The following is a 20,566-nucleotide window of genomic DNA, read 5'->3' as shown; positions in this document are numbered from 1 at the left end:
TTGCAAGATTCCTAAAGTCACTTTTAGCCCAACCCCTAAAGGTGGGTTTGAAATTGTGCATGCGAGTTGGCGCTGTAGAAAGAAACTGCTTCCCCCCCCCCCCCCCCCCCCGCCCTTTCCGTCCAGCACATCATCTTGGCATTCTTTTCTGTGTCTGGCATGACTTGTTTGTTACAAACCCATGCTGGCTTTGGTTAATTACTCCATCTTCATCCAAGTACTTGCATACATGCAGTTTAATAATTTTGTTCAAAGATCTTTTCCGGTATAGAAGTCAGGCTCACAGGCCTGTAGTTTCCTGGATCCACCTTCTCCCCTTTTTTGAAGATAGGGACAACATTTGCATTTTTCCAATCTTCTGGGACTTCTGTTCTTCATGTACTTTCAAAGATTATGGCAAGTGGTTCAGCAATAACCTCTGCTGCTTCTTTTAGTATCCTAGGATATAATTAATCTGAAGCTGGAGACTTGAATTCATTTGGTAGCTAAGTGTTCCCTCGCCATCTCTGTCTATTGATGACCTGCATTCTTTTATTCCCCTAACAGCACAAGAAAGATCAGCTGATGTAACCTCTACTTTCTGAAAGAAAATTAGATGCAAAATAGGAATGTAAAAGTTCGGCCTAACCCCAGTTGGGCTAATATGACAGGCGACAGTTGACCTCAGCTGGGTTAGTATGGGGGGGTGTTAATATAGTGGGTTGACACCTGTTGGGTTAATGGGCAATGATCTCTCAATTTTAGGGGGTAAATCCTGGTGGCTGATTGGAGATGACTCCTTGAGGTGTACTTAAACAGGATTTCTGTGCCTTAGGCATTTGTTTTTCCCCCAACCCCATAGAAGACAGAACATATGTTTAGGTATATTACCCTGGGCTACTTATACACTGAATAACACTATCACAATTAGATTGTCCATGACCATATTATAGTACAGCCGCACTGAAGAAGAATTGGGACACAGCGTACACTATATGGAAAGCTGTTCCCCTCTTTACCAGTGTAAATGCCTTAAAATATTCTGTACAACATCACCAATGTACAATGTTGTGATAGTTTATTGACTTTTTTTTTTTTTTTGGATTTGTATTATTGATGAAGTTACCTCATTTATTCCTAAATGTAAGGGTTTTGAGAAGATCTAGTGACTCCGGAGTCCTGTCATATCTCAGCATGGTGAATTTGAGATGATGGGCAGATAATGTTCCTTAATGGTGTATTCTTATGTAACGTGACAGGGCTCAGCCCTCGTGTTCCTCAGTCCGCCACTACAAGGTCTTTTATAGCTCTTCTTCATATCCTTATGTCTCGTGTTTCAGAGGCTTTGTCCTAGATTTCTCCTTTGGACAACATATTATTTTCACTTGTGCTTTCATCATGTACCTCTTCCTGGAACGCAGTGTTTGTTTCTAGTATAATGGCCAAACTGAAAGAAACACGAAGGAGACAACCAGATTATAGCACAGTGAGATGTAACTTCGTTCTACACATACATATTCATGGTCCCAATACTCCCGTGTACAAAACTAGAACTACTATAGAAATGTAGAGTTCCTATATAGAAGAGTATACTATAATATTGCTCCCTATGTACCAGAATATAACTACTATAATACTGCTCCTATGTACAAGAATATAACTACTATAATACTGCCCACTATGTACAAGAATATAACTACTATAATACTGCCTCCTATGTATAAGAATATAACTACTATAATACTGCCCCCTATGTACAAGAATATAACTACTATAATACTGCTCCCTATGTACAAGAATATAACTACTATAATACTGCTCCCTATGTACAAGAATATAACTACTATAATACTGCCCCTATGTACAAGAATATAACTACTAGAATACTGCTCCATATGTACAAGAATATAACTACTATATTACTGCCCCCTATGTATAAGAATATAACTACTAGAATACTGCTCCATATGTACAAGAATATAACTACTATAATACTGCCCACTATGTACAAGAATATAACTACTATAATACTGCCTCCTATGTATAAGAATATAACTACTATAATACTGCCCCCTATGTACAAGAATATAACTACTATAATACTGCTCCCTATGTACAAGAATATAACTACTATAATACTGCTCCCTATGTACAAGAATATAACTACTATAATACTGCCCCTATGTACAAGAATATAACTACTAGAATACTGCTCCATATGTACAAGAATATAACTACTATATTACTGCCCCCTATGTATAAGAATATAACTACTAGAATACTGCTCCATATGTACAAGAATATAACTACTATATTACTGCCCCCTATGTATAAGAATATAACTACTAGAATACTGCTCCATATGTACAAGAATATAACTACTATAATACTGCCCCCTATGTACAAGAATATAACTACTATAATACTGCCCTCTATGTACAAGAATATAACTACTATAATACTGCCCTCTATGTACAAGAATATAACTACTATAATACTGCCCTCTATGTACAAGAATATAACTACTATAATACTGCCCTCTATGTACAAGAATATAACTACTATAATACTGCCCTCTATGTACAAGAATATAACTACTATAATACTGCCCTCTATGTACAAGAATATAACTACTACAATACTGCTCCCTATGTACAAGAATATAACTACTATAATACTGCCCCCTATGTACAAGAATATAACTACTATATTACTGCCCCCTATGTATAAGAATATAACTACTAGAATACTGCTCCATATGTACAAGAATATAACTACTATAATACTGCCCCCTATGTACAAGAATATAACTACTATAATACTGCCCTCTATGTACAAGAATATAACTACTATAATACTGCCCTCTATGTACAAGAATATAACTACTATAATACTGCCCTCTATGTACAAGAATATAACTACTATAATACTGTCCTCTATGTACAAGTATATAACTATAACACTGCCTCCTATGTACAAGAATATAACTACTATAATACTGCCCCCTATGTACAAGAATATAACTACTATAATACTGCTCCTATGTACAAGAATATAACTACTACAATACTGCTCCCTATGTACAAGAATATAAGTACTATAATACTGCCCCCTATGTACAAGAATATAACTACTATAATACTGCCTCCTATGTACAAGAATATAACTACTATAATACTGCCTCCTATGTACAAGAATATAACTACTATAATACTGTCCCCTATGTACAAGAATATAACTACTATAATACTGCCCCCTATGTACAAGAATATAACTACTATAATACTGCCTCCTAGCTACAAGAATATAACTACTATAATACTGCCCCCTATGTACAAGAATATAACAACTATAATACTGCTGCCTATGTACAAGAATATAACAACTATAATACTGCTCCCTATGTACAAGAATATAACTACTATAATACTGCCCCCTATGTACAAGAATATAACAACTATAGTACTGCCCCCTATGTACAAGAATATAACTACTATAATACTGCCCTCTATGTACAAGAATATAACTGCTATAATACTGCCCCCTATGTACAAGCATATAACTGCTATAATACTGCCCCCTATGTACAAGCATATAACTGCTATAATACTGCCCCCTATGTACAAGCATATAACTGCTATAATACTGCCCCCTAGGATGTAGTATGCGGCTCTGGGTATTAGACTGGAAGCCAGTGTGTGTCAGGATGATGTGACTGATATTGCGGTATGATTTGTCACCAGTCAGCAGACCTTTCTCTTGTAGTGATGGTTTCTTTGCTGCAGGACGGTGCGGCGCGCTTCACTCCTGACTCGACCCGTTTGTAATAATTCCGTAGTTGTTGGTCAGCTCCTCCGCTCCGCTGTCTCTTCTGCTCGTGGAGTTAAAGTGATCCTCTATTGACTTTTAATTAAAATATCCATCCCCCGCGATAACACAAGCTGCTCCTGAGATGCATCGGGTTATTGAGGGCTCGCATCGGGCGCTGCCGTGTTTATGACCTACCGCAGGATAATTACCTGCTGCTTGTTATCAGGGGGTCGTTAAGTCCAGAATACTGAGGACTGGCCGAAAAAGTTCAGATTTATTTTTTCGAAAATAATTTAACCCTTGCATTTCAGATATTTCTTCTTGTGTTTTGTAACTTTTTTCATTGCCCTATGAGGGCTTGTTTTTTGCAGTGCAGGTTGTATTTTTAACATTTCTGTTAATGCGCCGTATATTATATTATATTGTATGGAAAGACGTTTTAAAATTCAGTGAGATGAAATAAAAAATAAAACAATTGTGGCTTTAGTTTCTGCAGCATTGGCAGTGCAGTAGGATGACGTGACGTTTGTCTTGTGGGTCGGGGTGACTCACTGCGCTACCAAATTTATTTAGTTTGTAATGTTTTAATATTTTTGAAAAGTAAATTTTTTTTCCTTCTTTCCATGAATGTATTTTAGACTCCTAACATTTTAAGTTTTTCAGCAATTGGGCTGTGTGAGGGATTGTTTTTTTTTTGGAGTGAGCTGTAGTTGTTAGCACCATTTTGGGAAATATACATCATTTTGGATCATTTTTTAGTTCAAATTTGAGATACTAAAAAAAAAAAAAAATCGTATTTTATTTTTTCGCCTTCACAGTGCAGGATTAATATGGTGATAGTTTAGTAGTGCAGAATTCTACGTACAGTGATACCCAATATGTGGAGTATTTGAATGTGTGTTTTTCTTAAGCAAGTATTTAGTCGCCACAGGGAATTTGAACCTGTGATCATTTGATCACTTCTACTATATACTGTAATACTTCAGTAATGCAGTATATAGTGTTTTCTGATGTTGCCTTTCAAGCGCAGCTATGAGCAGAGTTAGGCATCTATGTGGGGCAGCCGTTGCAGGGGGCGTTGATGGGGCGTAGGAAGGGGTCCGGCTGACTGTTTAGATAAGTAGTGAAACTGTAACTGCCATGATCAGAGGGAAGTCTTACTATGGCAGTTACCGCCGGCTGTCCGAAACCGCTGATATCCACAGACTGTGGAGCGGCCTTGGCTCCTGATCCAAACTTCAGGACCGCAGACTTATATATGCTTTCCGTGGTCCTGAAGTGCCTAATAGTCCCCCTGTAGGTTAAAAGAAGCTACATGGGTGACGGTTACACATTCAACATCCACAGTGACTTAGAAGTATCCCCTCCACCGACCTGTATATGGAGCCGTCCAGCATCCTAATTACGGATTGTCCCATTTTCTCCCGGTATCTTATAGAACGCTCACACCCTCTTCCTCCCTATCTACGTTCTGCAGCTTAGTAAATCCGCAATTGATCACAAGTGACGGGCACATCTGTAAGCTCTCAAAGGAAAGTGATTGGCGGAGTCCTCAAGCGCTGAGTGTTATAATTACACGGCATCGGCTGCTCTGTCGGAAGAATCACTAGAATTCCAAAGGTTTTCTGCAGAGCTGCTACTTTCTGGCTGCATGTGCCGTGATTAGAAATTCATTGGACTGCGGGGACTCGGCATCTGTTCCTGGGTGTCCCAGGGAGCGCTGACATTTATTCGTCTGAGCGCATTGAGTTGTCAGACAGGCTTCATGATGACGCCGGAGTATTCCGCATATCTTACTGTAGGTCTGTGGAGCTGCTTGTTCTGACGCGAGATCCTGCGGTGTATAAATATGCTGACGTTTCTGCAAAGTTAAAGAACCTGAACTCTTCATGTGGTTGGAGTAGAACTTTTGGTTAAACAAAGAAAAATGGAGGCCTGTGTAGGAGAGCGCCTGTGTAGGAGAGCGCCTGTGTAGGAGAGCGCCTGTGTAGGAGAGCGCCTGTGTAGGAGAGCGCCTGTGTAGGAGAGCGCCTGTGTAGGAGAGCGCCTGTGTAGGAGAGCGCCTGTGTAGCAGAGCGCCTGTGTAGCAGAGCGCCTGTGTAGCAACACCAAGAATTAAGAGCCAGCAACAATATCAACAATCAACACATGTGTTTGGCCCGTATTTAAAGGAAAAGGTATCTGCTGAATGTTCTAGGCATGTGTCAACCTGAGCCTTCATAGTTAAACACTCCCCTCCGCATAATAGTGGAAATTGTGTCCATCACTGTGATGATAGATGACTTCCAACTACTCTAGGCACCTTACTCTCCTAGTGGGGCCAAACTGACTCGATGTAAAAGTTTGCTACGTGTTGCAGCAGAACCTGTTCCTTCTTTCCTAGTTGTCTGAGCAGGACCCTTGTCTTTCCCCTGACAGTTGGTCTCAGCAGGACCCTTACCTTCCTCCCCTGACAGTTGGCCTCAGCAGGACCCTTACCTTCCTCCCCTGACAGTTGGTCTCAGCAGGACCCTTACCTTCCTCCCCTGAGGAACGTAAGGGTTTGTTGTGACAGATGACATCAGTGGACGTCGCCTGACTACTGCAGCCAATCAGAGGCTGCAAAGTCACCCCAGTTGTACTGGCTTCAGCACTCACATGCGGGGCACCATGATGCCTGGAGTTCAGGACTGTGATGCTGCAGCCTCTGATTGGCTGCAATGGTCAGGTTGCTTCTGCTGCAGCCAATAAAAGTCCTATTAGCCATTTTCCTCCACCCCACAACCTGCTGTTTGGCTGCTGCAGGAGCCTCCCCCCACTATTGTTTATAATGGGAGAACAGGAATACTAAACCACACCTCTTGTCAAAGCCACACCCTCTCATATCTGCTAACTAAAAATGGAGGATGGACATTCTGCTCTCCATGAGTTTGACTCTTGCGGTTTGTCACGATGGCTCAGTGCATCCTTAGGCTTGGCAGAGCAGTAAGTGTTGCAAGGAATAATTACTTCCTCTAAGAAGCCTCTAAAACTTTGCAGCACATACAAGTGTAATCCAAGTGAGCATTCTTAAAGCCACTCTAGGCGTTTTTCCTTTTCACGGTATCTCTGCCAACTTCGTTGAATCCAGCAGCTGGAGCCCGCGGGGAGCTGTGCGGTCTGGGCACCATCCCAAGCAGAGGATCAGCGAGGAGTCTCACCCACCTCTCACTTAAAGAACTGGCGACGTCTGATCATGTGGTGATGATAATGGCTCATTTACTACAAAACCACTCGCGGCATGGTTTGACAGCCGCCTGTCGGGGCATGCTGGGAGTTGTAGTTTTGCCACAGGTCGGAAACCACTGCCCTACAGAATCCCCACGTTTTTTGACATTTTAGAGATTTCTGCTTGCCATTAGTAAACTGAAACTGCATTGGGGTGCGTTCATACGCTGCGGAATCGGTTAGGTTTGTCCGTAGAGTAAGCACTGCAGATTGTCTATGGACGCTGTAAGTCGATCCTGCGGATTCGCTAAGGAAATTTTGCAACAAAACCGCAGAACTTTCAGTGGAGAAAGCTACTGCAATAAATGGCTCCCACGGACTGCCAAAGAGTTGCGACAGCTTCATAAAGGGGACATGTCCTCACCCATGAGCACCATTAACTAAGTTATAGTGACTCATAGGGCAGATTCCGAGGAGTCAGCGGATGTGCTATACACACTTCCCTGGTTCCCTATTTCTATGCTGTCACCTGTGGAGGTCAGAGTGGAGACAGTTCATTGAACGCGCACTACCCTACAGAACAGTGTATGTACACACGCGTGCACAGATGACCCCTCATTCACATGGGCGTATTTGTGCTCCTTATCACATGCAAATTTTTTAAGTGATTAATACATTGCCATGGCAACTGCACGCCAGACAATGGCGGCCGGGCCTGCCTTCGCAGTGATTGCTAATAATAGTAATAATACTTATAGTGATTATAGATCCACAGGTTTACGTCCCCTACAGGGACATTAAAAAATATATAATTTTGGTATTGTTGTAATTGTAGCAACCTGCAGAATTTTTCTTTCTCTCTGCCCTCCCCAAAAAATTCTAAAAGTTATACAATATATTTTAAGTACCCAAAAATAGTACCAATGAAAACTACAATCATGTTGACAGAAAAATAAAGTTAAGGTTTTGGAGGAGTGGAGATGACAATCCACAAAAAAAATCGTTGTGACCTTATGGCTAAAATAGGCCGTGTCATTAAGGGGTTAAATATCCCATTAAAGTCCATAGAATTATGTGAATATGCATGATACTTGTGTACTCCATATTTTCACATAACGTCAATAGGGCCTTCTTATTTTTTTTTTTTATATTTTTTTTTGTAGGTGGGCAAAACGCAGTATAATACTGCCCCCCTATGTACAAGAATATAACTACTATAATACTGCCCCCCTATGTACAAGAATATAACTACTATAATACTGCTCCTATGTACAAGAATATAACTACTATAATACTGCTCCTATGTACAAGAATATAACTACTATAATACTGCTCCTATGTACAAGAATATAACTACTATAATACTGCCCCCATTTGTACAAGAATATAACTACTATAATACTGCCCCCGTTTGTACAAGAATATAACTACTATAATACTGTCCCCTATGTACAAGAATATAACTACTATAATACTGCCCCTATGTACAGAGAATATAACTACTATAATACTGTCCCCTGTGTACAAGAATAGAACTACTATAATACTGCTCCCTATGTACAAGAATATAACTACTATAATACTGCCTCCTATGTACAAGAATATAACTACTATAATACTGCTCCCTATGTACAAGAATATAACTACTATAATACTGCTCCTATGTACAAGAATATAACTACTATAATATTGCCCCTTATGTACAAGAATATACTATAATACTGCCCTCTATGTACAAGAATATAACTACTATAATATTGCCCCTTATGTACAAGAATATAACTACTATAATACTGCCCCCTATGTACAAGAATATAACTACTATAATACTGCCCTCTATGTACAAGAATAGAACTACTATAATATTGCCCCTTATGTACAAGAATATAACTACTATAATACTGCCCCCTATGTACAAGAATATAACTACTATAATACTGCCCCCTATGTACAAGAATATAACTACTATAATACTGCCCCCTATGTACAAGAATATAACTACTATAATACTGCCCCCTATGTACAAGAATATAACTACTATAATACTGCCCCCTATGTACAAGAATATAACTACTATAATACTGCCCCCTATGTACAAGAATATAACTACTATAATACTGCCCCCTATGTACAAGAATATAACTACTATAATACTGCCCCCTATGTACAAGAATATAACTACTATAATACTGCCCCCTATGTACAAGAATATAACTACTATAATACTGCCCCCTATGTACAAGAATATAACTACTATAATACCGCCCCCTATGTACAAGAATATAACTACTATAATACCGCCCCCTATGTACAAGAATATAACTACTATAATACCGCCTCCTATGTACAAGAATATAACTACTATAATACCGCCTCCTATGTACAAGAATATAACTACTATAATACAGCCCCCTATGTACAAGAATATAGCTACTATAATACTGCCCCCTATGTACAAGAATATAACTACTATAATACTGCCCCCTATGTACAAGAATATAACTACTATAATACTGCCCCCTATATCCATGAATATAACTACTATAATACTGCCCCCTATGTACAAGAATATAACTACTATAATACTGCCCCCTATGTACAAGAATATAACTACTATAATACAGCCCCCTATGTACAAGAATATAGCTACTATAATACTGCCCCCTATGTACAAGAATATAACTACTATAATACTGCCCCCTATGTACAAGAATATAACTACTATAATACTGCCCCCTATATCCATGAATATAACTACTATAATACTGCCCCCTATGTACAAGAATATAACTACAATAATACTGCCCCCTATTACTGGCTAGGGTTGATTTCTTTTAAAAGGAGGCTCTGAGTATTATGTGATTTCTGTGGGATCAGATTACTGTCTCTGGTATTACGGCACAGTTGTGGATATACGGGGACTGTGATGAACTAAATATTTACGTACAATTCTAAGTCTTACAAGTGTTCTGCTGCGGTAGTTTATAAAACCCTTCTGGCTCCTGATCTGTTCTGCACTGACGGCTCGGAAGACTTTCTGGTGACATAAATCTAACAGGCTTGTATCCAGACGTCACACATTTCTCATCCGTCTCGCCACCGTAAATCTCCTGTATATCCATTAATGTTGCTGCTGGTTTGGCGCTGTAATGTTTCGGGCCGTTCTTCACCTTGTTCCCCGGATTACTTGTTATACATCACATTGCCGGATGTCATCCTCATTACGTATAGTTTGTCAAAATATCGCTGCTGCTGCAAGTGAGTCAAGAAATAAGACTAGATGGAAATCTGTGAAATGGGAGGAGAGGGCGGAGGGGAGGAGGGGCGGTTTTGGTTGGGATATGAAAGGACCGGGTACACAGAGCAGAGTTAGAGTACTTACTGTGCAGCCCCTTTCTTCCAACAATCGTGTGGGATTTAAAAGGTTGGTTCCTCATCAGCAAGAGACGGCATATCCTAGTAATTTGCTCCGGCCATACCATGCCTCCATATAGTGGCTGAGTAATGGTTCCATCCATATACCATACCATACGGTATACTCATAACAATATGTAAATGCCTCCAAATTGGAACACCTTACTGTGACTGTGTAATGGCGCTGTTCATATAGTGTCTGAGTAATAGCACCATTCATACACCATACCAATGCAAATATGCAGTAATGAAATAATACCTCCATGCAGTGGCTGAGTAATGGCGTCATTAATATACCATACCAATAGGCAATAAATTCCTCCATATAGTAGCGCCATACGTTGGCTAAATAATGGTACCATCCATGGAAGGGCTGTGTAATGGCGCCTTTCATGCACCATAGCAATATGCATTAACTAATATCTCCATATAGTATCTGGCGTCCTGTTGTCATGGCAACCCATCAACCCTCCGCGATTACATCGCAGGGGTCCAGTGAAATTACCGAGGGAGCGCTCTCTGTGAAGCCGTTGCATGCCGCGATCTATGTAGATCATGGCATGTAGGAGTTTAACAGCGGGGATGGTTTTTCATATGTATCCCCACTGTTGTAACTGCAGTCCAGCTATCTGGCTCCCTCTGCAGGATAGCGTAGGTTCAGCTTCTGATCCCATACTATCCACAGGATGTAAGTTTACGTTAAGGGGATAAACAAGCTCTATTCTTGGCCTGGGGGGTAGATTACTTGGGGGGGGGGGGGGGGTAGATTACTCCCAGAGAATTGATTACACGTGATCCAGGGTTTGTTGGACTATGAAAAGTGTTTCTTACTAAAATCTCCACCGAGCCGGAGAAGGAAGTGGCCGATATCCTATAAGTCACATAGTGATTACACTACATGGAGGCTCTGCAACCGGACACCAAAGAGGGGAGCATCGGAAGATGATCCGTGACTACCGTTACTTCGAAACAGGGCAAATGTATATATTTAAAGAAAAATGTGCGTATCTTTTAAAATGAATAATATACAGACCTCTGTGTCCGCAGATCAGGAAATGGAAGAGCGGACGTTGGGCAAGAGTTCCAAAACGAAGATCATAGATGAGAGCCATTAATCGTAAAATAGCGCAGGACTTAAAGCTTCAGGGCAACGTAAACTGATACCAAATAGCGGTGGCGCATTAAGGGACAATATATCTTCCCAAGCTTCGGTTGGCTGATCTCCACACCAATCCTCAGCCGTCAGAAGTGCACCTCCCATAGGAGGATGCAGCTCCCAATCAGAACCGACTAACCTCAATCCAGTTTCCCGTATGCTCTTCATCCTTAACCTCCTTATCTCTCGCCACATTGCAGATACTACTATACTGCTCACTCCTATTATTTTCAATACCAGCATACTGCCAACTGCACCCATTGTTTTTAGGACCGTCTCCTATTGAGAAAGGGGAAAAATCCCCAACAGGATCGTAGTAGGTGATGATAAAGTCTTATATAACCACAATGCGGGTGACTTGCAAATATCCAACCTGTCCTTCCACACACAAGGCCGCCTGCAGACGAGCTGGTCGGATCCGGCGGCGAGAAATCTCGCCCCGGGACCCGACCCGAGCGCCTGCAGGGAGGAGCGCGTACTCGCCCGCGCCCGGCGGCCCCGGCTCTTTCATGTGCCGGCTGCCGGGCAGCCGGCGCATGCGCAGACCGGAGACGGCGGCTGGGTGAGTGACGTTTCTGTGCGGGGCTCGCAAATAGGACATGCCGCGGTTTGTTTGCCAAATCGCGGCCGTCTGCATAGGATTGCGTTTGTTAACGCAATCCTATGCAGGCTTTGAGCGGCGGAAATCCCGCGGGATTTCCGCCTGTGTGCAGGCGGCCTAAGTGAGGCCCAGGCATCAGTCCTCAAGCGACTGTCATTTACTCCCACATTCTCATTTGGTTAAAGGACATCAGTTTAGTCTCCGGGAAGCTCTGCGTAAGTATCGTGGATAAGAGCTACACAGGATGCTCAGGGCAGTCGGAATGATCTTGCAATTCTGGAGACTTTGGCAGACCTCTTAGAGACGAATGCCACATGCACGCCAGTTATGACGCCCCCTTCACTAGAGTAAAGCCAAAATCCACTGGTACGCCAACCTTGGGCCGGCACAGCCAAATAGACCTATTTACTCATTTGGTCAACAGTAAGTTGTTCCAGTATGCAAGAAAAATATGATGCATTCTAATTTAAATCAAGTGAAGGAAACGGCCCTCGAGGAATTGTGCACTAATCATGAAATAATAATCAACTTTATTTGTATAGCGCCAACATATTCTGCAGCGCTTACATAGACGGGGAATACAGGAAGACAAAATACAAAAATTACAGAATCACGGTTACATAGTAATCAGCTGATGGAAACAATAGGGGTGAGGGTCCTGCTCCAACGAGCTTACATACTACAAGTAATGGAGGGATACAGAAGATAAGGGGGCTGGAGATGTGCACGGTATGGCGAGGTAGAGATGTGCATGGTATGGCGAGGTGGAGAGTGAGGGATGTTATACACATAGACAATGATCTGACATTTAGCCGTGTGACGGCAGAATCGGTAGGACTGCAGGGGCAGTTGATGGTGGCTAGCAGGGATTGCAGTCAGTAGGTCAGGGAGCATGTTATCAGGCGGAGTACAGAGGGGTTTGTTTAGGGAATGCGGTATGCCTCCCTGAAGAGGTGCGTTTTTAGAGCACGCCTGAAGTTCTGCGAGTCCTGGATTGGCCAGATAGTCTTTGGTAGTGCGTTCCAGAGGACCGGTGCTGCTCTGGAGAAGTCTTGGAGGCGGGAATGAGAAGTTCGAATTAGAGGGGTGCATAGTCTAGCTTTGTTAGAGCGGAGAGCCCGGGCTGGGTGATGGATTGAGATGAGGGAGGCAATATAGGGTGGCGCTGCGCTGTGGAGGGCTTTGTGGATGAAGGTAGCAAGTTTAAATTGAATTCTATATTTGACAGACAGCCAATACAGTGACCGGCACAGGGCAGAGGCGTCCGAGTAGCGGCTGGACAGGAAGATGAGCCTGGCTGCCGCATTCAGGATGGATTGGAGAGGGTAGAGTCTGGTGCAGGGGAGGCCGATCAGCAACGAGTTACAGATTATGGTGATTAAGCCATCAGGCTAAGGGGGAAATGTAGTGGTCTTGGACCAACTTGACTGTCCAGTAATGGTAAAGACTCCTGGATCATAAACGAGTATATCCAACGTTCTCCTATGATCCCACAACACAATATCTTACTGAATTGTATCATCTATTAGAACTCTCGTGTACCAGTAATATATCCAGTGATGAGCTCACATTTATCTATAACCCTCGCCCCACCATCACCACTCTTGATGCAATTTCTAAATTGCTTAAGACTATTCTAGTCTCGGGCATACCAATGGCATCGGGCAGGGATGATCTAACCCACAACGTAAACATGTGTTTAGATGGAATTTTGACCCTCTTCGTCAGTAAACTTCCCTCAAATCTTCAAGATACGAAAGACGACATTGCTACAATACATGAGATCAGTCCCCAGTCTACAGGTATATTCGGCGCCACCGAGACCTGACAGCGGCTAACCGTCTTTTATACACACTTCTTCCCTCACTATAGGTTTGTGGAAAAACTATTATTCGTTCGCTCACACCATTATTTTAGTTTTGAGAATACCTTTTTTTTTTTTTTTCCCTCTTAGCAAAACCGGGGCACAGCAATGGGCATGGCTTGTGTGCCAAGCTATGCAGACTTATACCTAGGGTGGTGGGAAATCCACAGTGGTATTTACTGATGAGATGCAACTTTACATAAGTCACATACTGTCCTGAGGCAGGTTCATCGATGACAATGGCTGAGTAATAGCGCCGTCCATATGGGGGCTGAGTAATGGCGTCATCGTTCCCACCCCATCAAATTCATTGTCCTCCCGATGGGGTCCATAGCATTGAATGTGAATTCAGAACCCGGATTTTGTAGAATTTACCAGGGCAGCCCCTATGCTGGTAAATAAAATGATTCCCTATGAAAAAGTGAACTAATTTTGTCCATTTTAATAAGGTGGGTGATGCCACTGCCATCCAGTCCATGCCAATTGTTAATATACCATATCAACATACAATAAACCCATGTGGTTGCTGCATAAGCGTGTACAGGGGTGCCATCGATACGATGGCTGCGTAATATTGCATGCTACACTTTTTCTGTCCTGCGTTGCATCCCAATCTCCTCGGAGCGTCTGAGACAGATGTGAGCATACATGAAGCTGGTTTGATACTCGGCAGTGTACAGGATCGAAGTGCCAATCACCGTGAAGGTCGTCACCCAGCTTTCTTAGACTGAAATACCATTAAGAAGTGTCTGAATATTAGTTGAGCTATGATGATGAGCAAAGGACTTGTACATTCTGGGCTTCCTCTCCATCCTTCCTCGGTGAGGAGACACTCCGTTCCCCTTGTGATGTTTGGCTGAGACACGTTGAGTAGTCTTGGCAGGACCTGTGTGTTTATCTCCTTGTTCAGTCTCTGGAGGAGGCGGGTGGAGGGCTGCTGTCTGCTGCGCTTCACTGCTTGCCTTGACAGTCTTCCCCGGCAGTGTCTCCTCCATCGGCAGCGGAGTCGAGGTGAATGTCTTCCCTGCAGACCTTGAAGTGTTTTCGCTTTCCAGAGAGAAAGACTCTTCACCTCACATAGAGAACAGTCACACTTCTGAATTCAGAGCCGCTCCCAGAACTCTCCACCGTACGAACCGTATTCTGGGAAGTCGTCATCGTCTGCTCGCCGCTATGTTGGGATTCCATCTCGGTTTCTTCTGGAAGGATGAATTGGTCCAGAAATTCCCGGCTATTAGTAATTGCTGTGCCACTATCATGACATTACAGCCATTACTGGAGACCAAAGAATGCAATACAGTGTCAGTATTACTGCCATACAGTGCCAAAATGATGGCATCACCCAGTACCCAAACACCATCCTACAGCATATGAATACTACCATCATGACGTGAAGGAACGATCCAACCTTCTGCAGTACAGATGAAGATGCCACCGTACAGTGACTCAATCCTAAGTTTCCCAATGACTAGTCCGGCCGTACAATGGCGAAGTGATACCGCCATAGACTCAGGGTGTCTTTACACGGGACGGCACTTGTCCACATCATCGCTTGATAGAGCAAATGTATGTACCGTTGTTCCATGTAAGGGTGACCAGCACCGGAGTTCTCGCTGGTTAGTCCTTCGGCACGCTTGATGCTATAGAGTATTAATGTGCGATCAGCGGGCTCTGTCATCAATGAGCGTGTGTTGAGGAAGGGTCGAAATTTCAATTGCCGGTCCGGCAACGGTCTCACACCCCTAACTAGTTGACGAATGATCTCCCAGCCCATATAAAGGCTTCCAACAATTCATTCAGCAATGGTCAAATTGAGCAAGTAAACAATCGCTCTGTGCGACGGCACGCGGTCGTTCGTACACTTCAACGATGGACTCTAGCGACTGTTCAGATGATGGCTGTCCCACATAAAGCCACCCTTACTAATACTGCTGTGCAGTGACTAATGCCGCCATGTAATGACTGAATAATACCTCCATACTGTAACAATTACCATTATCCAGTGACTGATTAACATGGTTTAGAGTGTCTGAATAATTCCGCCATACACTGACCAACTATAATGTAATACCATTAGTACTTCAATCAGTGTCTTCAGTCACATGATCATTCTAGTATGCCGTTCCTCTGCATGTCATTAGACTGGATTACTATTACTGCTACCTTTAAGTCCCCATAGGCGGTATCCCCCGGGTTTCCCATAAATCTGTATTGTATGTGACAAAACGGGTGCGGAGTAGCGATTCTACTATATATTGGACCAGATTGGCCATTCAGAAGCTCTGGGTGGCGATCTCTTTCCCCAAAATACGAAGAACGTGGAAATTCTTAAAACGGACTATTTTAGCGGTTTTATAGATGACGGCTCTGGAGTTCTTGACCTGATTGATGGGCGCACATTCATTAAGCACCTTCCTACGCTGTGAAATGCGTCGGACCTCAGTTCATCCTTGTGGGACTTACTCTTCTGTTGTGTTCATAGTTCCTACTCATCAGAGATCTTACTCTTCTGGTAAACTTAGAAGTTCTACATTTTGATCTGTGACCCGAGTTATAGAGCAGGAGACGTGCACAGCCTCTGGGTAACCTACCTCATTGTGCCACTTGGTCATGGCAGCCGTGGCCGCTCTCTTTTCAGGACAAGCCTTTTTGCCTTTTTCAAGTAAATAGTCTTATCAGATTTGTAACTTGCTTCTCAAACCGAAAATGTATCTGTGGAAAAAAAGGAATCCACCAAAATATCTAACTTCTCTGCACTAGAAAACTGGCATAAAAAGTATAATAAATTCTTAGCAATGCGTTCATTTTCTTCTCATCCCCTTCACTTGTGACTGCAAATGGGCTGAGGGTGGGGCTTAAACTTATTTTAACTGCAATTGCAGACAGCAGTGCGGCGGGGGGGGGGGGGGGGGGGGGGCTGAATCTTGCACTGAGCAGGGAGTCAGACCAGATGACCCTGGAGGCCCCTCCCAACACGTCTTAATTCATAAAATTATAGAATGGTAATTTTTGTTTTAATCTTGAAATCTTGCAGTTCTCTCCCTGGTCACTAGAGCAGTCACAATAAGCTGATATTTTTTTTTTTTTTTTTTGTGTGGTTCACTTCTCAGCCTTTCTGTGTGGACTGGGGCACGATGAGTTATTTTATTATTAGAGGGTGGATGAGTTACTAACAGCTCGATTGTACTGCAGGAGGACTAAATAAGTACATTCTCCTTTTTCTTATGTTGCATGTTGTATATACACTGGTAAAAGCTCCTGATGCATCAGTTAGGCAGAGGCTTAACTATGAAATCTGTCACCCATAGGTTTCCATTGGGAAAAAAAAATTGTATACCACGCGGTATATATTTTCTTTACTGGATTCTGGCGGATGGAATAGGGCAGTTTATGACGCTACTCCATCCTGTTTTTACTTTCTGGCTAGGCAGAGACCAAAACGACATGTTTTTTCCTCATTCTGACTAATGACCCCTATGGAAACCTTTACGTCCGGGGGGCTTCCCTGGCAGCTCTCGCTTTCAAAAATGGTTGTTCAGATAATCTGTGTCGATTAGGGAACTGATTAAAAGGCAATGCCCTAACCGATATGGAGAATTTCCCTTTAACTGCTAACCCACGCACCTTAAAGGTCGGGGACGTGCGTGGTTACATTCCAAGGACAACCTTGGTCTCTTATCTTAATGAAGTCCTGGTCAAATCAAAGATGAATATCGCAGATCACAGGACGGGGACAGAATGTGAAATCCGGATCCCTCAAATACTTCACATTCCGCTAATGGCGAGTCAAATGAGCCTGAATATAATTAACTCCGTGGAGGCTCCATGATATCTTATTACTGGCTGCCGTATGCAAACCCCCCCCCCCCCCCCCCCCCTGAAAATGGTGAATAATTATAATACAAAACGGGTATATCTCTAAGTATGCGGTGATAAGTTATTGTACTTTGTCATCATCCTCATCTTAGTTCTACCTTTTTTATTTACAGTGGGAGCTTCTGTGGTTCATCATCCTCACATTCACCTTCTTCCTCACACTCACCTGGTTTTATTTTTGGTGGGAAGTTCACAACGACTACAATGAGTTCAACTGGTGAGTATCTGTCTGGTCTGTATACATTAAACTGCCCTCCCTCTATCTTCTCAATGGAGTAATAGTTATATTCCTGTACATAGGGGAGCAGTATTATAGTAGTTATATTCTTGTATATAGGAGCAGTATTATAGTAGTTATATTCTTGTACATAGGGGGCAGTATTATAGTAGTTATATTCTTGTACATAGGGAGCAGTATTATAATAGTTATATTCTTGTATATAGGGGCAGTATTATAGTAGTTATATTCTTGTACATAGGAGGCAGTATTATAGTAGTTATATTCTTGTACATAGAGGGCAGTATTATAGTAGTTATATTCTTGTACATAGGGGGCAGTATTATAGTAGTTATATTCTTGTACAGAGGAGGCAGTATTATAGTAGTTATATTCTTGTACATAGGAGGCAGTGTTATAGTAGTTATATTCTTGTACATAGGAGGCAGTATTATAGTAGTTATATTCTTGTACATAGGGGGCAGTATTATAGTAGTTATATTCTTGTACAGAGGAGGCAGTATTATAGTAGTTATATTCTTGTACATAGGGGGCAGTATTATAGTAGTTATATTCTTGTACATAGGGGGCAGTATTATAGTAGTTATATTCTTGTACATAGGGGGCAGTATTATAGTAGTTATATTCTTGTACACTGGGGGCAGTATTATAGTAGTTATATTCTTGTACACTGGGGGCAGTATTATAGTAGTCAAATTCCTGTACATAGGAGCAGTATTATAGTAGTTATATTCTTGTACAGAGGAGGCAGTATTATAGTAGTTATATTCTTGTACATAGGGGCAGTATTATAGTAGTTATATTCTTGTACATGGGGAGCAGTATTATAGTAGTTATATTCTTGTACATAGGAGGCAGTATTATAGTAGTTATATTCTTGTACATAGGGGGCAGTATTATAGTAGTTATATTCTTGTACATAGGGGGCAGTATTATAGTAGTTATATTCTTGTACATAGGGGGCAGTATTATAGTAGTTATATTCTTGTACATAGGAGGCAGTATTATAGTAGTTATATTCTTGTACATAGGGGGCAGTATTATAGTAGTTATATTCTTGTACATAGGAGCAGTATTATAGTAGTTATATTCCTGTACATAGGAGCAGTATTATAGTAGTTATATTCTTGTACATAGGAGGCAGTATTATAGTAGTTATATTCTTGTACATAGGAGGCAGTATTACAGTAGTTCTATTCTTGTACATAGGGGGCAGTATTATAGTAGTTATATTCCTGTACAGAGGAGGCAGTATTATAGTAGTTATATTCTTGTACATAGGGGGCAGTATTATAGTAGTTATATTCTTGTACATAGGGGGCAGTATTATAGTAGTTATATTCTTGTACATAGGGGGCAGTATTATAGTAGTTATATTCTTGTACATAGGAGGCAGTATTATAGTAGTTATATTCTTGTACATAGGGGGCAGTATTATAGTAGTTATATTCTTGTACATAGGAGCAGTATTATAGTAGTTATATTCCTGTACATAGGAGCAGTATTATAGTAGTTATATTCTTGTACATAGGAGGCAGTATTATAGTAGTTATATTCTTGTACATAGGGGGCAGTATTATAGTAGTTATATTCTTGTACATAGGGGGCAGTATTATAGTGGTTTTATTCTTGTACATAGGAGCAGTATTATAGTAGTTATATTCTTGTACATAGGAGGCAGTATTATAGTAGTTCTATTCTTGTACATAGGAGGCAGTATTATAGTAGTTCTATTCTTGTACATAGGGGGCAGTATTATAGTAGTTATATTCCTGTACAGAGGAGGCAGTATTATAGTAGTTATATTCTTGTACATAGGGGGCAGTATTATAGTGGTTATATTCTTGTACATAGGAGGCAGTATTATAGTAGTTATATTCTTGTACATAGGGGGCAGTATTATAGTAGTTATATTCTTGTACATAGGGGGCAGTATTATAGTAGTTATATTCTTGTACATAGGGGGCAGTATTATAGTAGTTATATTCTTGTACATAGGGGGCAGTATTATAGTAGTTATATTCCTGTACATAGGAGCAGTATTATAGTAGTTATATTCTTGTACATAGGGAGCAGTATTATAGTAGTTATATTCTTGTACATAGGAGGCAGTATTATAGTAGTTATATTCCTGTACATAGGAGCAGTATTATAGTAGTTATATTCTTGTACATAGGGGGCAGTATTATAGTAGTTATATTCTTGTACATAGGGGCAGTATTATAGTGGTTATATTCTTGTACATGGGGAGCAGTATTATAGTAGTTATATTCTTGTATGTAGGGGCAGTATTATAGTGGTTATATTCTTGTACATAGGGAGCAGTATTATAGTAGTTATATTCTTGTACATAGGGGCAGTATTATAGTGGTTATATTCTTGTACATAGGGGGCAGTATTATAGTGGTTATATTCTTGTACATAGGGGGCAGTATTATAGTA

The 20,566-nt window shown here is 41.5% G+C and overlaps 1 protein-coding gene across 2 annotated transcripts in view; it reads left to right on the top strand.

Moving 5' to 3' along the window:
• LOC136589555 (glycerophosphodiester phosphodiesterase domain-containing protein 5-like) overlaps positions 1 to 20,566 on the top strand; it is a 232,710-nt gene that overhangs the window by 168,100 nt on the left and 44,044 nt on the right. For both annotated transcript variants that reach the window (XM_066588310.1, XM_066588309.1), the window contains exon 3: positions 18,000 to 18,103. In XM_066588310.1, coding sequence (XP_066444407.1) covers positions 18,000 to 18,103 — 104 coding nt within the window. The remainder of the gene's footprint in view (positions 1 to 17,999; positions 18,104 to 20,566) is intronic.

Source organism: Eleutherodactylus coqui, chromosome 1 (genome assembly GCF_035609145.1).
Source record: "Eleutherodactylus coqui strain aEleCoq1 chromosome 1, aEleCoq1.hap1, whole genome shotgun sequence".
NCBI lineage: Eukaryota > Metazoa > Chordata > Amphibia > Anura > Eleutherodactylidae > Eleutherodactylus > Eleutherodactylus coqui.
Note: the sequence above shows the minus strand (reverse complement) of the source record. Positions and strands in the feature narration are given on the sequence as shown.